General features: G+C 41.2%; 3 protein-coding genes across 12 annotated transcripts in view; 2 read left to right on the top strand and 1 right to left on the bottom strand.

The window, feature by feature from the left end:
• The window catches only part of NEK4 (NIMA related kinase 4), a 59,297-nt gene extending 54,215 nt beyond the window's left edge, over positions 1 to 5,082 (top strand). For all 8 annotated transcript variants that reach the window (XM_060022675.1, XM_060022676.1, XM_060022674.1 and 5 more), the window contains one exon: positions 3,614 to 5,082. In XM_060022675.1, coding sequence (XP_059878658.1) covers positions 3,614 to 3,706 — 93 coding nt within the window. In that variant the 3' untranslated portion in view covers positions 3,707 to 5,082. The remainder of the gene's footprint in view (positions 1 to 3,613) is intronic.
• Positions 5,083 to 6,057: 975 nt separating this feature from the next.
• On the bottom strand, positions 6,058 to 7,788 carry SPCS1 (signal peptidase complex subunit 1). The gene is made up of 4 exons (XM_060022661.1): positions 7,616 to 7,788; positions 7,197 to 7,256; positions 7,029 to 7,115; positions 6,058 to 6,553 (listed from the first exon to the last, which is right to left on the bottom strand). The coding sequence occupies exons 1-4, from the start codon at positions 7,649 to 7,651 to the stop codon at positions 6,428 to 6,430; spliced, it is 309 nt and encodes a 102-aa protein (XP_059878644.1). The 5' UTR covers positions 7,652 to 7,788; the 3' UTR covers positions 6,058 to 6,427.
• Positions 6,553 to 18,571, top strand: GLT8D1 (glycosyltransferase 8 domain containing 1). Of its 3 annotated transcripts, none has more exons than XM_060022658.1 (10): positions 6,553 to 6,651; positions 12,706 to 12,759; positions 12,842 to 12,940; positions 14,811 to 15,024; positions 16,439 to 16,556; positions 16,783 to 16,867; positions 17,024 to 17,136; positions 17,498 to 17,664; positions 17,782 to 17,894; positions 18,040 to 18,571. In XM_060022658.1, the coding sequence occupies exons 1-10, from the start codon at positions 6,612 to 6,614 to the stop codon at positions 18,228 to 18,230; spliced, it is 1,194 nt and encodes a 397-aa protein (XP_059878641.1). In that variant the 5' UTR covers positions 6,553 to 6,611; the 3' UTR covers positions 18,231 to 18,571. The 3 variants fall into 3 exon arrangements, with proteins under 3 accessions (XP_059878641.1, XP_059878640.1, XP_059878642.1); XM_060022657.2 differs by lacking the exon at positions 6,553 to 6,651 and adding an exon at positions 7,894 to 7,981; XM_060022659.2 differs by lacking the exon at positions 6,553 to 6,651 and adding an exon at positions 7,895 to 8,318.
• The last annotated feature ends 1 nt before the right edge of the window (position 18,572 follows it).

Raw genomic sequence — 18,572 nt, 5'->3', positions numbered from 1 at the left:
TCTTGTAAGTACTGAGTCATTTTTCTCTTGCTGCTTTCAAGATTTTCTTCTTGCCTTTGGCTTTCAGCACTTTTACTTTGTTGTTGTAATATTGCTTTTTGTTATTTTTTTAAATTTATTTTTTCTTATTGAGATAACATTGGTTTATAACATTATATAAGTTGCATGTGTACAACCTTACATTTTGACTTCTGTATACATTACAGCATCAGGACTTTTACTTTAATGTGTCCATGTGTGGATCTCTTTGAGATGATCCTGCTTAGAGTTCATTGAGATTCCTGGATGTGTAGATTGTTTTTTTAAAAATTTGGGAAATTTTCAGCCAATATTCTTCAAATATTTTTTCTGCTCCTTTTCTCTCTCCTCTTCTTCTGGTACTCCCATTATACATGTGCTGTTGTGCTTAATGGTGTCTTACATTTCTCTGAAACTGTTCATTTTTCTTCATTTTCTTTTCTCTCTGTTCTTTGGATTGCATAATCTCTGTTGATCTATCTCCAAGCTCACTTATTCTCTCTGCCAGTTCAAATATACTGTTTAGCCTCCCAGGTGAATTTTTTCATTTGTTATTGCACTTTTCAACTCCAGAATTTCAATTTGGTTTTTTAAATGCCTTCTTTCTCTTGTCAGTATTCTCTGTTTGATGTGTCATTGTCATCATACCTTTCTTTACTTCTGTAATCATGATTTCCTTTAGTTCTGTGAACATGCTCATAATCCCTACTTTGATGTTTTTGTATGTTAAATCCAACATCTGGTTGCTCTCACAGGCAGTTTATCTTGCCTGCTTTTATTCTAGTGTATGTGTCATACTATTCTGTTTCTTTGCATGTCTCATAACTTTTTGTTGGAAACTAGACATTTTAGATAATAAATGGTTACAAGTCTGAGTATTGGCCTCCAGTGGTGGGGGGTTGTTATTGTTATTTGCTTGTTTATTTGTTTAGTGATTGGCTGGATTATATTAGTAAAGTCTATGAACCCCTTACCCTAGTCCCCACAATGTAAAGCCTCTGATATTGCCCCTTAGGGTACAGCCTTGGGTATGTTCACAGCTACCTTGGAATGACAGTGGGTTTGGCAGAGCGCTCTTTCTTTATTTAGTTATTTATTTTGGCTGCACTGGGTCTTAGTTGCAGCATGCGGGATCTTTTAGTTGCAGCATGTGGACTTCTTAGTTGCGGCATGCGAATTCTTATTTGCGGCACGCATGCGGGATCTAGTTCCGGACCCCGGGGATCAAACCCAGACCCCCTGCCTTGGGAGCATGGAGTCTTACCCACCGGACCATCAAGGAAGTCCCTGGCAGAGCTCTCTTGATGCTCCCTTTCCCAGACTTCACCCAGATGTTTTTTGGTTGCCAGCTGATGGCTTTTATTGTTCTCAGTAATGCCCTGGGGCTACATTGCTCCAAAGGCAGATCCAATCAAAGCTGAGCTCCTTTGAAGAGGTAGTTCCCAAACTTAGTGTTTGAGATTTTTTTCTGAACCCAGGGCCCCTCCAGCTTCTTGGTTCTTTTAAAGTAGCTGGCGTACAGTTTAGCCTATATCCAATGTACCTAGTACTAATCTCCTGCCAGTTGCCTTTCACCACTACCTCCAGTTTTTGAGAGCACCCTTAGGCTTGAATTCTCCACACTCTGTTCCAAATGAAGTCAGTTCATTAAAGACTTGGTGCTTATTTTATGTCTTGCTTCTACCCCCAGGCAAAATCTGGGAGCACAGCTCCGGAGCTGAGAGTGGGAACAGTAGCTTGCTTGTCTCTCTGAGTGATACCCCCACTTTGGAAGCTCAGAGAAGGTGAGAGGCAGTAGCATCTGGTCTTCTTGGCATGCTTCACCCAGCATGGAAACTTCACTTTATGGTCTGGGGCAAAGGTGATTGGGGTCCCCGTATTTTCAGTGGCCCTGTACCCAAGATAGAGCCTCTATCCTACATGTCTGAGCTGGGCATAAAAAGGAAGCTCCCACCTCTTGGCTGCACTCTCCCAAAGCTTACTGTCACCATCAGGTATTGGGGGCAGGATGAAATATGCTGATGTCCTGCCCCTCCCAGGAAGATTGCCTTCCAACTAGGAGTTAGGGGGAAAGAAGTTTCTTGACTTCACCAGTGTAGTGAAGTTTTTGTCTCACCGAGCTGGAGTGGGGAAGGAGACATTTCATTTTAATTCAGTTCACTGACCCTCATTGTTCTTAGTAGCTTTACTGTTTTTAACTGAGTTTTAGTAGATTTTCTTGAAAAAAAAAAAGGGTCCCTATTTGCTGTATGCCCTAATGACCATTTCCAGAGACTTTAAATGGTTGGTTTTTTAAATATTTTCACCAGTTTCACTGAAGAGGGGTCTGCAGAGCTTCTCACGCTGTCATGCTGGATGTGGAACCAATTAGGATTACATTTTATTTTTATTTATTATTATTTTAAAATTTATTTATTTTATTTATTTATTTTTGGCTGCATGGGGTCTTCATTGCTGTGTGCGGACTTTCTCTAGTTGCAGTGAGCAGGGGCTATTCTTCGTTGTGGTGCGTGGGCTTCTCATTGTGGTGGCTTCTCTTGTTGTGGAGCACGGGCTCTAGGTGCACAGTCTTCAGTAGTTGTGGCTCACAGGCTCTAGAGTGCAGGTTCAGTAGTTGTGGCACATGGGCTTAGTTGCTCCACGGCATGTGGGATCTTCCCGGACCAGGGCTCGAACCTGTGTCCCCTGTATTGGCAAGCGGATTCTTAACCACTGTGCCACCAGGGAAGCCCCAGGATTACATTTTAGGTTTAGTTGTTATGTCTCCTTTAATCTGGAACAGTTACTGAGTCTGTTTTTCTTGACCTTGACGTTTTTGAAGAGTATAGGCCATGTGTTTTATAAAATGCCCCTCAGATTGGGTGTGTTTGATGTTTCCTCATGAATAGATCCAGATTATGCATTTTTGGTAGGAATACCACAAAGGTGATGTTGTGTCCTTCTCAGTTCATTGTATCAGGAAGTGCATGACATCTGTTTAACATATTATTAAATGTTATTTCAATTTCAGGCATTTCTTTCAACAGACATACTTTGAGTATCAAATAGTCCGTTTTTTTTTTATTACTAGTCAGTTTGAATTTTATGTTAATTGGTTGTATTATTTTTTAAATGCCTTTACTGAGTTATCTATGGGATTGATTTTGTTTTATCAATTCTAATATTCTGTTTTTTTCCCCTTTAATTAATTTATTTTCTCCATTTCATGTGTGTGATATGAAACGGAATGTCTAGGTTTCTAATAAGGATAACAAGTGTTTGGTGGCTTTTTTTTTAATTACTTTTTATTAGAGTATAGTTACTTTACAATCTAATATTGCTGTGTTTTATTGATTTTAAGAGCTCTTTATACATTAATGGTATTAATTCTTTGGCATGTAGCAAATATTTTCCTTAGTTTATTGTTTGCTCTTTAATTTCTTATGACTATTTTTTGGTATGTTGACATTTAAAATTTTTATGTAAACAGAACTATTAGTATTGTCCCATAAGGTTTCTGCTCTTGGTATCATGCTTAGAATAGCCCTTTTAAGGTTACAGAAATATTTTTTTCTACTATATACTGATTTTTTTTTTTTTTATGTTTCCCAAATAGGTACGTTTGCGGGAGCACATGGGTGAAAAGTATGTGACTTACAATGTGAAAGCTCACCAGTTAAAATTTTTTGAAGATAATGTAAAATTTTGAGAATTTACCTAATCTGCTGCCAGAATGAAACTATTTTCAAACGTTTTTGGCTTAAACAAAAACAAACAAACCTGTAATAATGACTGGAGTCCATTCACCATCCTTATATTTTGTTGGGCCTTTTTTTACTAGAAAAAAATTGGACAGAGTAATATGAAGCAAGCTTATTACAAAAGAAAAAAACCTTTGGCTATCTTATTCTCTTTATGAGGGAAAATCTGTTGTACGACGTTTATTTGGTTACTGTTTACTGAGCCTTAAACCAACTTGATATCTAGAACTATTTTTTTTAAGGTACTTATTAGCTTGAATACAGGGATATAACATACTGGATTGGAAGTTTTATATTATACTAGAGTGACGAAAGCAATAGGAGAAATAAATGACATATATCCAGTGACACTACTTTTTACTGTTAATAACCTTAAGTAGAAGTTGATAAATTATTTTTTTTATTATTCTGGGAGTAGATTTAAAGATATGGCATTATATATAGTACTTGAGCATTGAATTCCTTTTTTTGCATATTGATGGATGTTTTAACATTTTATTTCCATTTAATATGGACCTCATTCAGGGTATACAAGAAATGAAACTAGGAGTTATTTTGGGCTAGTAAATCAATATGTTTTTACATACTGGATTTTTTTTTTTCTTTTTAAGATTTATTTTTCCATCAGCAAAAACATTCCTTAAACGCTAATTCCTTTTCTAATTCAGCAGGTGTTAAGTAAAGTCCAGATCCTTTTAGTTATGTTGGACATATTTGTCTCCTGAAATTTGTTTTCTTATACATCAAGATATTGTCTTCCCATGTTTTAAATGTAGAATTGTATATCACATATTTTATTAGTTGTTTAATAAGGGGCAACACCCATCTAGCAAATAGTTTTTAAAAAATAAAAGTTTTGATTAGTAAATTTTAACTTCTGCATTTGAGGGACTCTAAACATGAATATGACTCCAGAAATATTTTCATTTTTTACAGTTAAAAATGTCTTACCTTTTATGAAAATTATACACACACATAAAATAATAAAATGTTCTCTTTCTAGTCCACATAAAAGACTTTTATTTAGTTTTTACTATGTGCCAGGTGCTAGGCCTGGGTTCATGGCCTAATTTCTGAAATTTCTTTATTTTGAAGGGTTTTTAACAACTTAACTCTAAAAACATCTAGTCCTAGTGCTCAGCTGAGGACAAATTTTTGGCAAACCATCGGTCTTCCTGAGCTATTTACCATTTCTTGCATGTTTTATAAATCCACATCTTTCCGCAAAGTCATCAGTTCTACTAAAGTTTTCTAACTTACTGGTATAAAGTTATACATATTATTTTCTTAGAATAAAAAAAAAATCTCCTCCATACCTTTTTTATTAACATTCTGTGTGTATATATATATATATATATATATATATATATATATATATATATATATATATATATTTTTTTTTTTTTTTTTTGCGGTACGCGGGCTTCTCACTGTTGTGGCCTCTCCCGTTGTGGAGCACAGGCTCTGGACGTGCAGGCTCAGCGGCCGTGTCTCACGGGCCCAGCCGCTCCGCGGCATGTGGGATCTTCCCAGACCGGGGCACGAACCCGTGTCGCCTGCATCGGCAGGCGGACTCTCAACAACTGCGCCACCAGGGAAGCCCATTGGGGTGTCATTTTGAGAACATGAGATGACATGATTTTTAACCCTATTGGGAGCTCTTAACTTTATAATCACATTTATTATACTTATTGATATGCTTGTTCTTGTTTCTGCCATCTTTTATTTTTCTTCCCCTTTTTTAAGAATCCTTTCCTGACTTTTGCTATATTAAGGTCTTTGCTCCCTTTTTTTTAAACTCATAGTTTGGAAGTCCTATATCCTGGTATTGAGAAACAGAATATTACCTGTAATAACCCTTCCACTCCCATCCCTCCCACAAGGCCTTTAGAACATTTTTCTCTTCGGCCCTCTGGAAAATTTTAAAGGAATTTACAGTTTTATGGTTTCCACTTTGAACCACCTTAGGTAAAGCCTGGATTAAATGTTTTCTGCTTGGCAATAGCCTTATTTTAGTGGTACCAAGATACTACTTTACCACAAATTTACATTTGTGGTAAATTTCACAGCTGTAAGATATCACATATGAATCATGCATTGAATAAGATGTTAAATGTATAAAGCAAAAGTTTTTTTATAGGTGCTTTTGCTGTTGTTAAAGAAAAAAAAAAAAGTATGTTAGGAACTTGTAGCTTCAGAAAAGAGAAATGGTTCTTACACTTTCAGAACCACAAACTTCTAACTTTGGCTTTTACTAGTAGTCATGCTGCAGAACAATAAACAAAAGACTCTTTAGACATTGAGTTGCACTGTGAGTTTTATTTGAAAACATTAAAACAGCCTGATGACTCATAATGAATTATAAAACTTTGATAGTTAAACTGTACTATCATTTATGAGGCTTTTATTCTTCATTATTTTGTAGACCTGAAAGAAACTTTGCATACTTGTGTTTTCTGTTCTCCATTTCAGAGGAAGATTGTGAAGAGAAGGTCTAAAATATTTATAAATCAAAACCCAACATAAAAGTGAAATATAGAGAGAACAAAATCTGTACACAGCTGAGCACAGGTGTTTTTAGCTCATGTTTTGGATATGAAAACAATTTAGCTCATGTCACACGAAACAAAAGCAGGTGCAGTAGTAAAGCTCAATCATGAAAACCCCAATCAATTATTTTTAGCATGCCTCTTAATTTTTCTTTCCCCTGGTTTCTTGTCTTCTGTGCCTGAGTCTTGAACAGGTAACCACTTGAGGGGGTGCCGGCGATAAATGGGCCACGGAGGAAGTGTCAGCTGGGTCAGAACAGAGAAAATGCATCATTTATGGCCATTAAAAGTTTAAAAGAGCATTATGGATAATGCCTGGTTCCCAAATGACTCCTATGCTAAAGGTAAAAAAAATGAAACTGACATTCCTATGAAAACTATGTGCCACCACCCAGACAAGATACTGTAAGTGAGAACAAGCCTCATTGTTTACACATGGCTTTAAGAGCTAAAAGAAAGGTGAGGAGGGAGCAGTATGAAGACCGTAAGGTCTTAAGGTCTAGTGTGACTTTAAGATTACTGCTTGGATCGCCTGCCAGAAGAAATGAGCTTTATGTAACTTAACCTTATCTGATGCTATTTGGCATTTACTTTTCCAGTGATAGCAAGGGAAGGACGAGGTAAACGATGGTGCCGGTTCTCACTACTAGGGCCAACCAAAACAACCCAATTCAGAAAACCTAAGTTGCCACCAACATCCAAGCACCCATAAATTTCTTACCAAACACGAAAAGGCAAATCCCGCCATAACTATATAGACAGTCCACCCGAACTGTTCAGCCACGTACCCGTAGATAAATCCAACTATCTAGAGACAAAGCAAGTATATTAAATACAGTCAAGCTGGGGTGGGGGTGGGGAGAGACGACTATGCAAAACCAATACTTACTGCAGAAAAAAGAATAATTCCCTGAAACATCTGTTCAGCTAGCTTCTGGCCCTTGTAATCCTAGAGGTGAAGGAGAGCAAAGCAGAAATTGGTTCCACCACTGGAGAGGTACATTCCTGCCCTGGCCTCACAGCTTTGGCACAGGGCGATCCCAATATATGGGACTTCCCCAAGAACTTAAGCAAGGAATGACATTCTGGGTTTCCCGGGGGAATTAAAGCAAACTCACGGAACCCGGGCTGGGGTATCCTCGCGGGGGAAGAGAGAAGGGGACCCAGGAGATTCATTTCGGGGAAGAAAGTAGCCATCCGGGGTAGGAACCGCGCTGCACCGGGTGGGTCTCGGACAAGGGTTGCGGAGCTGCCAGGCTCGCGAGCGGCGTGTAGGAATCTTGGGGCCGAGGCGGGCAGCGCCCTCACCATTTGCGTGGGCAGGGAACTCAGATACTCCAACATGACTGGCTCAGGAGGCGGGCGGCGGAGCGAAGGCGGCCGGGACTCAGGGACAGTAGGGGCCGGAGTCACCTCCTGCGTACAGCTCTACCGTCCTGTCGAGCCGAGGGTCGCGATGGCCGCGGCCCCGGAAGCGGATGTCTCCCACAAACCCGGTCGGCCCGAGGCCCCTCCCCGTGCCCTCGCTAGGCGACCCGCGCTTTCGGAGCTGGCTGTAGGCCGGCGCCCTCTCTGCAAGGGCCGAGATGCTGACGGTGGCGGCCGAGCCGAGGCATCACGCGCCCGTGAAGGGTTCGCCGTCAGTGCTGTTGGGTGCCGAGGGCCGCGGTCCAGGTCCGCCAAACTGTACTTGGCTGTGCCTTCGCGGCTTAACGGCGGCCTGCGCGCGCCCCGTCTCCATGGCGACGGACATTTCTCGGCGAGGACCCCAGCGGTGGGGCTGCCCGGCGGCGCCTGCTCTGCGCGACGGTCTTGAGGACCGAGCGGCTAACGGCGGGGGGCTGCGGGACTGCGCGGCGGCCGCGGAGCTAGCGGGCAGGCGGGCTCGGTCCGGAGTGCAGGGGACGCGGGCGGCCCGGCAGCGGGCTGGGCCCCGGGGCCTGCGGTGGGGACGCTGAGCTGGCGGGGCGGGCCGGGGCGTGGGCAGCGGCCCCTCCTCCTCGGGCTGCAGGTAAGGGAGGCCGTGGGGAGCGTCCGAGGGAAACGGCTGGCCTCGGGGCCGCGGGGTGGGGAGAACCCCTGGAGCGTCACCCATTGCGAAACACTCCTAAACGTTATTGACCCCCAGAATTTAGAGGGGAGTACCCCAGAACCCATCATCCAGAGAAAGGGAATGCCCTCGGAGAAGGACGGGTCCTGGCCCGTCTCTTCGCACGAGTTGGAGAGAGTTCCCACCCGGGGAGTCTCCAGTTTGTCCCTCCAGGCTGCTTGGCGGCTTCACTGGCGTCCTCACAGACTCAGGCCTCCCGAAAGAGGCCAGCAAAGGTTTCGCACTGCCTCTCAAGGCCGGCGTCTATCTCAGAAGCTTAGGCCCTGCCCCGTTACTCTGAGCAAGGTGGAAGACCCACGTTCCGGAGAGAAACTTCTGGGAAACCTGGGCCTGTGGGTCCCAACTGGCTGTCTGGCCTCTGTGCTGTGTTGCGCCTCAGGGTCACAGGCGGTGGGATTCTAGGCACTCCAGGGCAGGCGGTGTGCGGCTGCCGACCTCATGCAGTCAACAAACATTCCCGGCAGCTTTTTTTGTGCCATGAATTGGGCCAAGGACATGGCCGTGACCAACACCAGGTCCTTGCCTTCCTAGAGTCCAGAGTGTGTCAAGGGAGACAGCCACGTAACCCCACAAATACAAGCCGGATTTACTCTGGGGGAGCGAAGCCTGGGAGATGTGAGAGCTCAGGGGAGATGCAGCTGAATGTGAGGTTTGGGGGAGGCTCCCCTGACTCCTGAAAGCCAAGTAGGAGCTAGGCAGAGAAGAGGTAGAGAAAGTGGATGTATATCCTTAGTGCCTTTTCCACCTTTCAGTCTGGCAGAGACTAAACGGACTTTCCCTCGTATGCAGAAATAGATGAATCCCTCTGTGTTATCCCTCTTTAAATGCATTTCACAGGGTGGCAGTTGCTGCAGAGCCTTTATGGTATTTGAGCTATAAAGATAATCATGGGAAAAGGAGATTGCGTGTCAGGTTCAATTTCAGATCTCCATTGGAATCCATGTCTTGCCTTGTGTTTGAATTTGTTTTCATGATTATTATCAAAGATCGTGTTCCCTTTCAGAGCTGAGAACCAGCCTTGCTCCTGGATTAACAAGACCAACAAATATCACATACCTATTACCATTTACCAGACATGGTTTTAGATGGCAAGGATACACGAATAAACACTTTTCACTGGGATCACTGTTTTCATAGAGCAGGGAAGACACAAAGAAACAAATCAAATAAATGAGATAATTTCATAATTGAAGAGAGGGAGCGGTGAACTTTCTTGATGGCCTCTGAGGGGATGGGTAAGAGGACAGAAAGATGACCTTGGTCTTTTGTGACCTCGACAAAGCCACTTTGAATGGAGAAGTAGGGCCAGAAGTCTGGTTGTAGTAGGATAGAGGACAGAAAAATGACCTTGGTCTTTTGTGACCTCGACAAAGCCACTTTGAATGGAGAAGTAGGGCCAGAAGTCTGGTTGAAGTAGGATAGAGGACAAGAGAGAAAGTGGAGCTGGGAACTTTAAATCCTTTCAAGCTTTTAGAGTGAGAGTGAACAGAGAAACGGGTCTGTGGGTCTGCTGGGATATGGGAAGTGGTGTCTTTTTTATTTTTTAATTAACTGGAAGATACCAGAGCATGATAATTAATGCTGCTAAGTGTGTGATCCAGCAGAGAGGGAAAGAGTTTGTTGATGCTGCGCCAAGGAAACAATTATAGGATAGGTTGCAGAGCATGAGTGGAATGGCCTTCCTTGGGAATATAGAGCAGTAGAAAGAAAAGCAGAAAAGGCCACTGAGATGTGGGTACTATTGCAGGTAGCTAGCAAGTTAAAAACATAAAGTATTCTTGCCCCGTAAGGTTTCTTCACCCATATTTCTGGGAATGCCTGCTATGTGTGTGTATTGTGAATGATTTGGGAATGTGAAGGTCTTGTAATTTATAGACAAAATGCTACTTTTCATAGTGAACAATTGAATATTACTGATCAAATTGTACACAGTTGTGTACTCTTGCAAAAATACAGCCAATATTGCACATCCGGGATGTACATACAGTTTTGTTTTGAGAATTCTTTCTAACCAGATCAGTGAATTCCATTACCAGGAATTGCACCAGGAAAGGAAATATGGATCAGACACACTCCATAATAATCGGCATTTTGCATGTAGATAACTGTGGAAGAGTTTTAGGAGTAGGTGGTTTCTGCCATGTGAATCTACTTAAGTACATCAAATACCTGCTGGGATTGTGTTTTTCTTCTGTCTAGCTAGCTACAATAGCACAAATACTTGTGCCTCTCAATTAACATACCACCTGTAAGTAATTGTTAGTGGACATTGTTGAGCTAAACCATTGGCCCTTATACCATTAACTAAATGAGATTTATTAAAGTGAGATAGTTTTCTCCAGTCTTGGTGGAAGTTGACTCCAAGCAGGCAGATGTTAGAACTCTGTCTGAGCAGCCCCCAGTCTGCCACCTTCTATAGGTAAGGCTCAGTCCTCAAGAGGAGATAGAGACACATGGCTCAGGGTATATAACGATTTGTAGTCTTTAGAGAGTAAGCTTGTTGGTATAATATACTTTACATATACTGTTCTAGAAAGAAATGAGAGTGAGCGAGAAAGAATGTGTGTATTTTAGATTGTTCTTTGGGAGTCTGAATTATGTTCTCCCAAATTTGTAATCTGGCCTGTGATCCCAGTTTTTAAACAGCACTTCAATATATTTCTCTTCTTTTCAAAGGCCTTGAGAAATCAAGTGCCTGATAGGCACGCACTTCATTTAAGATGAAATTAATTCAAACTAACTTTGATTTTAGAAATATGCTATATTTGAAAGTGCTTTGTAAAATTAATAGCCTTTATGTAAATGTTAGGTACTCCCATGGGGGAAGATGAAGTAGAAAGGGGTAAAGTTCTCAAATGTAGGATCACAATATCCAGGTTGTATAAAATGTTTTTAATGAAACATTACCCAGAGATTGTTGTAGAAACCTAATTGTTTAATTTAGCCCCACTTACAGTCTTGTTTCCATTGAATTGTTTTGAAAAAGTGAAGGCTTCAGATGAGCTGGGGAGCACAAACCACCGGAGTGACAGTATTAGACACCACTTTCATAAGAGATGGGTAGTTAACCAACAGATAGGAAGCCCCAGAAGAAGCTAATTTTTTCTTTTAGCAGATTTTTAATTTTTGAGACTAGAGCTCTAAACTTTTGATAGCAAGATTGGATTTTGTGAATTTTTGTAATTCTGTTTCCCTGCTATAGTTTTTTTTTTTTATAAGTTTATTTATTTTTGGCTGCGTTCGGTCTTTGTTGCTGCGCGCGGGCTTTCTCTAGTTGCCACGAGTGGGGGTTAGCGGTGTGCGGGCTTCTCATTGCGGTGGCTTCTCTTGTCGCGGAGCACGGGCTCTAGGTGTGCAGTCTTAAGTAGTTTTGGCTCGCGGGCTCTAGTGCGCAGGCTCAGTAGTTGCGGCGCACGGGCTTAGTTGCTCAGCGGCATGTGGGATCTTCCTGGACCAGGGCTCGAACCCGTGTCCCCTGCATTGGCAGGCAGATTCTTAACCACTGCGCCACCAGGGAAGTCCCTCTGCTATAGTTTTAAATGAATTTGGGAACTGTTCTTTTTTCTCTTTTCTTTAATTCCAGTTAAAGATGAATGGAATACATCTTGGAGCAGGGATATTTGTACCAACGAGGCTGACCTTGGTTTACTGGATCATAGACAACTGAAGTCCATGTCTAATTAGGAATTTTAAGTAGAAATTCATTCAGAAAACATTTCCATAGTGGTTAGACTCCAAGTATTCCTCCTGGTAGAACTTCTTTTGCTTTTCATCTAGTGGCATATGGTATACAAGGCTATAAGTTACTGGAAGTATTTTATTATTATGACTACCATAAAAAATTCAGATCCCAAATTGGGTCCTTGGAAACTGTTAATTCAAAACGAGTTTCTTGCAGAAAATACCGTATGCATTTCTTGTTTCTACCTGAATAAAAGTGTGTAGGTGGGACTTCTCTGGTGGCACAGTGGTTAAGAATCCGCCTGCCAATTCAGGGGACCCAGTTCGAGCCCTGGTCCAGGAAGAATCCCCATGCTGCAGAGCAACTAAGCCTGTGCACCGAAACTACCGAGCCTGCACTCTAAGGCCCACGTGCCTAGAGCCCATGCTCTGCAACAAGACAAGCCACTGCAATGAGAAGCCTGCGCAGCGCAACGAAGAGTAGCCTGGCTCACCACAGCTAGAGAAAGCCCGCACGCAGCCAGAAAAAAAACCAAAAAGCATGTAGGCATTTTGATGGCCATTCTAATGTACCTACTGACTTTGGGGGCTTGTTTTTGTTTTGTAGGGTTAATAACTAATATTTATATAAGACAGAAGAAAAAGATGTCATTCCGTAAAGGTATGTCCTTTCTACAGTTCTGTTGTTTTATACCAGGTCAAAAGGTGAAGAGATGTAACATGGGCATTCTCCTCTGTTTCAGTAAACATTATCATCCTGGTCCTGGCTGTTGCTCTCTTCTTACTGGTTTTGCACCATAACTTCCTCGGCCTGAGCAGTTTGCTGAGGAACGAGGTTTCAGGTATGGGAACCCTGACTAATGCCTTGGCATGTGTTGAGGACCTGGAATTCCCTGTGTCCCACATTCTGAGTTACATCACTAGATTCAAAGAAAAGGCGGCTTTTTTCTTGGCCTTATAGAAGTACTAAAGACTTTCAGAAAGGCAGGTGGCACTCATTGTGCTCTTGCAGCCTGTCCCCTTCTCCTTGCCGGGCAGTTGTTTGCTGAGGGTTTGATCTCACAGAAGATTCCTTTTTACCAAATCAGAGGCCTTGGAGAAAGGAGCCACTGTGGGCTGTTATCTACAGACATTTCAGTAGGGCAGGGCTTCAGAATGTGGGGACAGGTGAGTGTTGCTGGTGTTTGATGCCTCCTCTGTTCACTGGAGTGTCAGTCTGGTTACTTTCCTTTACCTGTTACTCTGCTTTAACACATGAAACCATATCAGCAGGTCTTTAGTAGTAAAACAAAACCACAAAGCCTTGTCACCTGATTTAAAAGACCACTATTGTATAATTCCGCTGCCAGTTATTTTAGATTAGTTGTTCATACTGCTCTGCCTTGGTATTGAGGGATGTTTGAGGCTTCAGAGTGTTTGTCAAAAATCATTTTTGGATTGTCGCCCACTGTACTTGACCAGAGCAGGAAAAGACTAATAGCTTTTCCTTAACTTTCACTGAGTGCTCTGATAGCATGTTTTTATAATAGTGTATATATGTGTGTGTATTTTTATATATACATATATATTTACATAAAGTAATGCATGCTTCTGGTGGGAACATATATAAAAAAGAAAACAGCATTCAAGCTCCATGAGGACAGTTGTGTCTGGTACATAGGAGGTGGTTCTAAATATTCATTGAATAAATGATTTCACTGCCTAGAGATAATTATTAAAATTTTGTGTTAGTACCTTCCAGGTTTTTTTTCTCTGTATTTTTTTCTATACAGTTGAGATTATACTATATATAAACTACACATGACATGGTTTTTCACATAATTATATCCCAAGTACGTCACCATGACAAAACTCTTCATATGTAAATTTAATGTCACATAGTTTACTTTTTGCCATAGGAAAAAGTCTTTTGGTACAATGACTTTCAGATTTTTTTGATGGCAACCCCACAATAATGAATGTGTTACATACAGCAGACACATACATGTATTTATTGTCTATCTGCCCTACACAATGGTAAAGACTTGACCATCTTATTCATGGCTGTAACCCTGGTGCCTAGATATTGCTTGGCACATAGTAGGCATTCAGTGTTCAATGCATGATGAATGAGTAAATGAACAAACATTATAAAAAGCAAGGTTTACAAAACAATACTAGCATTTGCTGTATGTGATGCATTCTGATATTTTCTAAGTCACTGTTCTATTCCAATTCAGGAACTGTTTTCCTACTCATGTTCTGATTGCGATCCACTTATACTGATTTCATGCCTACTTGTGGGATACAATTCACAGTTTGAAAAACAACTGTTTTTTAGTCTGTTTCTAGGTTTTTCACAATTGTAAATAAAATTGTGACTTTTGGTTACCTCTCAGATGTCCTTAAGAGACACAAGGGGAATTATTGGGTCAAAGGCCATGTACCTGTTTAAGGCTCTTGATACAAATTGCCCAAATAAGGTCTAAAAAGATTGTTATATTCCTACCAGTAATGTATCAGAATTGTCTGCCTGTTTTTTAAAAAATGCTTTTCCAAAGGCCTGGTTACATACAGGAAAACACAATTTCTGGGCTATATGCTTCACATTACAATGAGGCAGAATGAGGTGTATCATAATTCTCAGCTTACCTCTTTTCATGCCTTGGGCTCTGTATCAAAAGCTCTTGAGATTGTGTTTGTATCACAGTACCTTCTTTGTGTTCTTTGCAGATTCAGGAATTGTGGGGCTTCAGCCTGTAGACTTTGTCCCAAATGCTCCCCAACATGCGGTAGATGGGAGACAAGAGGAGATTCCTGTGGTCATTGCTGCATCTGAAGATAGGCTTGGGGGGGCCATTGCAGCCATAAACAGTATTCAGCACAACACTCGCTCCAATGTGATTTTCTACATTGTTACACTCAACGGTACAGGAGACCATCTCCGGTGAGCTCCGCTTCCCTGATGATTCTGCTTCTAGGGGATGCTCTAAGAGCAGGCCAGCTGCCAATCCAGTAATATGTTTTTCAATGTTTACATTTTTCCTATACAATTATACCACATGTAAACTGCACATTGTTCTTCCATGTGATTGTACCATAAACATGTCTCCATGATAGCAAAAACATGTAAGAAAACTGTGCCAAGATGTAAATCAACTGCGTTACTATGCATAGTTAAGTGGATTTTTTTTTTGGTAATAAGACTTTCTCAATGAAGGAAGTAAGGTGTTGATTTACATTCTCTTACGAGTTCCTTATTTCAAGAACATGCTCTTGAGTAGTTCTGGTCTAGAGTGGGAAGGGACATGGGAGCAATGGCAAGGTAGTATGGTGAAGTGAGCATAGACACTGATCCAAATTTTAGCCCATAGTGGGGAACATTACCTAACTCTTTGGAACCCATTTACTCATCTGTAAGTACGGGGTATAAATATCCAGATTAGAGGATTGTTGTGTCAAGTAAATGAAAAAATAGATGAAAACACCTACAACATAATAATCGCTCAGCAAATGATCCTTACTATTGTAACCTGTGATTAATAGAAACTCAATCTGATGGATAGTCTTAACTGTGTTTTGAAAGATGCTTTGAATTAAGATTTACAAAGTTTATTCCAAGAAACATTTTATCTAACAGGTTAATAGTGGTCAAAGTTCTAAAACATATCTGTCCTTGTGCCTTTCTCCATGGTTGTTCATCAAAGTTGTTAAGAATTATTTTTCCGTATTTTAAAAACTCAAGAAATCATCTAAAATAATGTAGAAAGAAATATTGCATTAAAATAGACTATAGAAATAACATTATATCCACAAAACGCTGATGTGAAATGGGCCTAGGAAAAATGTGCAACACCTCTTTAGGGAATACTGACGTTTCTTACAGGCAGTACCTTAGACTCAGGTAGAAATCACTCAGCCAACACAGTGAATTAATGAGTGTAGATTAACAGACTGATTTACCAGCTTTGTTGATAACTTAGCTTTCACTACCATCATATTTTGACTCATTTTCTTCACTGATGTATTTGGAGGGACAAATGTTAAATGATCCATGTGGTGAAAGGATCTTCTCAATTCCATAATGAATTTTTTTTACAGCAGTTTTAGTGTCAGAAGAGTGATCAAAAGTATGAGCCTTTGGGTGCACTATCACCATGGAATCTTGGTTCAGGACGGGTCTTTAGTGGGTAAATTCACTGCAGATGAGGAAACCAATGCTCAGAGGTGAAGGGGCTTGAAGACACCTATTTTGTCCTCAGGATTTCTCTTGCATTATGGTCTTATTGGAAAGCAGAGATATGGCTGTGGTTTAGGACATGATTACTTAAAACTGATATTTAGTGGTTTATTTTCATCAGGTCCTGGCTCAGCAGCAGTACCCTGAAAAGCATTAGGTACAAAATTGTGAATTTTGACACTAAACTTTTGGAAGGGAAAGTAAAGGAGGATCCTGACCAGGGGGATTCCATGAAACCAGTGAGTTCCATGCATCCTTGTTTGTACTTGGTAGTATTATGAAATGATTGGAATACCTGGGTAACTGTGGGTACAGTACTAGTACTTCCCTGGGGACCAAACCTGGAAGTTCAGAGACCTTTGGCTGTCTTCTCCTGCATGGATACTGAGAGCATTCTGGGAGTTTCTAATAAACAAAAGCACAGCCACTGACAAATCTTGTGCCAATGCCTCTTTCCTTTTCCAGTTAACCTTTGCAAGGTTCTACTTGCCAATTCTGGTCCCCAGCGCAAAGAAGGCCATATATATGGACGATGATGTAATTGTGCAAGGTACTAAAGAATGTCACCATCAGTGCTGCTCTCTGTCCAGCGTGGGCGATAGTGGTTGTCTTATTTTTTATATCCTATAAAAGGCCATCCTAAGTGGGAGGAATAGGGAATCTTGGGGCAACTTCCAGTGTAAATCTTAAACCTTGTCTGTTTCAGGTGATATTCTTGCCCTGTACAATACACCACTGAAGCCAGGACATGCAGCTGCATTTTCAGAAGATTGTGATTCATCCTCTACTAAAGTTGTCATCCGTGGAGCAGGGAACCAGGTAAATTACTTATTAGACCTTGTAAATAGACACTCCACTCCCTATAATTCATGTCAATGGGGAGAGGCAGCAAAATCAGGGAATTCTAAATCTTTAGCTACATTTTATTCACCAATTATTTCATCCCAAAACTCAAGGCTGCTTTCCTAGATTGGTTCACGGATTAGACACCCTAATTCTCCTTGAACATCTGGCTTAATGTTTAGGTTCCTGTTGTCTAACTTGCAATCCCAAGTGTCACTTTTATTTGCTTTATGTAGAGCCCTTTGTTAATAATCTGAGAAGTCATAAGTAAGCAGAACAGTTATCAAATTACTGTTTGAAGCATTAAACATACTATATATCCCAATTGTGTTTTTAGTACAATTACATTGGATATCTTGACTATAAAAAGGAAAGAATTCGTAAGCTTTCCATGAAAGCCAGCACCTGCTCATTTAACCCTGGAGTTTTTGTTGCAAACTTGACAGAATGGAAAAGACAGAATATAACTAGCCAGCTGGAAAAATGGATGAAACTCAATGTAGAGTAAGTATGTAACTGGCCTAGCTGTGAAAACTCTTGTTATTTCAACCCTGGTGGTCTTCACTAACAGGAATTAGGATTCTTTACTAACAGCTTTCATTTGTTATTTGTCCCACCAAGAGAAGGGCTGTACAGTAGAACACTGGCTGGCAGCATCACAACACCACCTCTGCTGATCGTATTTTATCAACAGCACTCCACCATCGACCCTATGTGGAATGTTCGCCACCTTGGTAAGTAGATAATTAACCAAGGGCCTAAGCTAATGAAGTGTCTAAAGGACCACCCTCAGGGATGGAATATATTGTTTCCCTTAAGTTTCCTGCAGTCTTGTGTCTGATTAGTACAGTCATTTGGCTCTTCTTTCCTAAATGTAAGGTTCCAGTGCTGGAAAACGATATTCACCCCAGTTTGTTAAGGCTGCCAAGCTACTCCACTGGAATGGGCACTTTAAGCCATGGGGAAGAACTGCTTCATATACTGATGTCTGGGAAAAATGGTATATTCCGGACCCAACAGGCAAATTCAGCCTAATCCGAAGACATGTGGAGATCTCAAATATAAAGTAAATAAATATGCTATAAGCATTTCTCAGGAAGTCCTGGAAGACAGTATGTGTGGGAAGTAACACTTGCTAGGCTTCAATGCCTGTTTGCAGCAACAAAGGGACAAGGGACATTTCAGCTGGGTAAAGAGGACAAACTGCCCCATCTGGCAGTCAGCTTCCCAGACAGACTATAAATATGCCTCCATCTGCCTTACCAAGAGTTTGCTTACTGACAGTGCTGAACGACCAGAGGTGAATGTACTTAGATACGGCTGGTACAGCTAGTTCAACACTGCTGCTTGGTTTTAATTTTGTGACCTGTGGCCGAATCTGTAAATAAAGTAAAAGTACATGTTTCAATAAG

This window comes from Delphinus delphis, chromosome 10 (genome assembly GCF_949987515.2).
Source record: "Delphinus delphis chromosome 10, mDelDel1.2, whole genome shotgun sequence".
Taxonomy (NCBI): domain Eukaryota; kingdom Metazoa; phylum Chordata; class Mammalia; order Artiodactyla; family Delphinidae; genus Delphinus; species Delphinus delphis.
The sequence above is the reverse complement of the archived record's forward strand: the minus strand, read 5'-3'. Positions and strand labels throughout refer to the sequence as shown.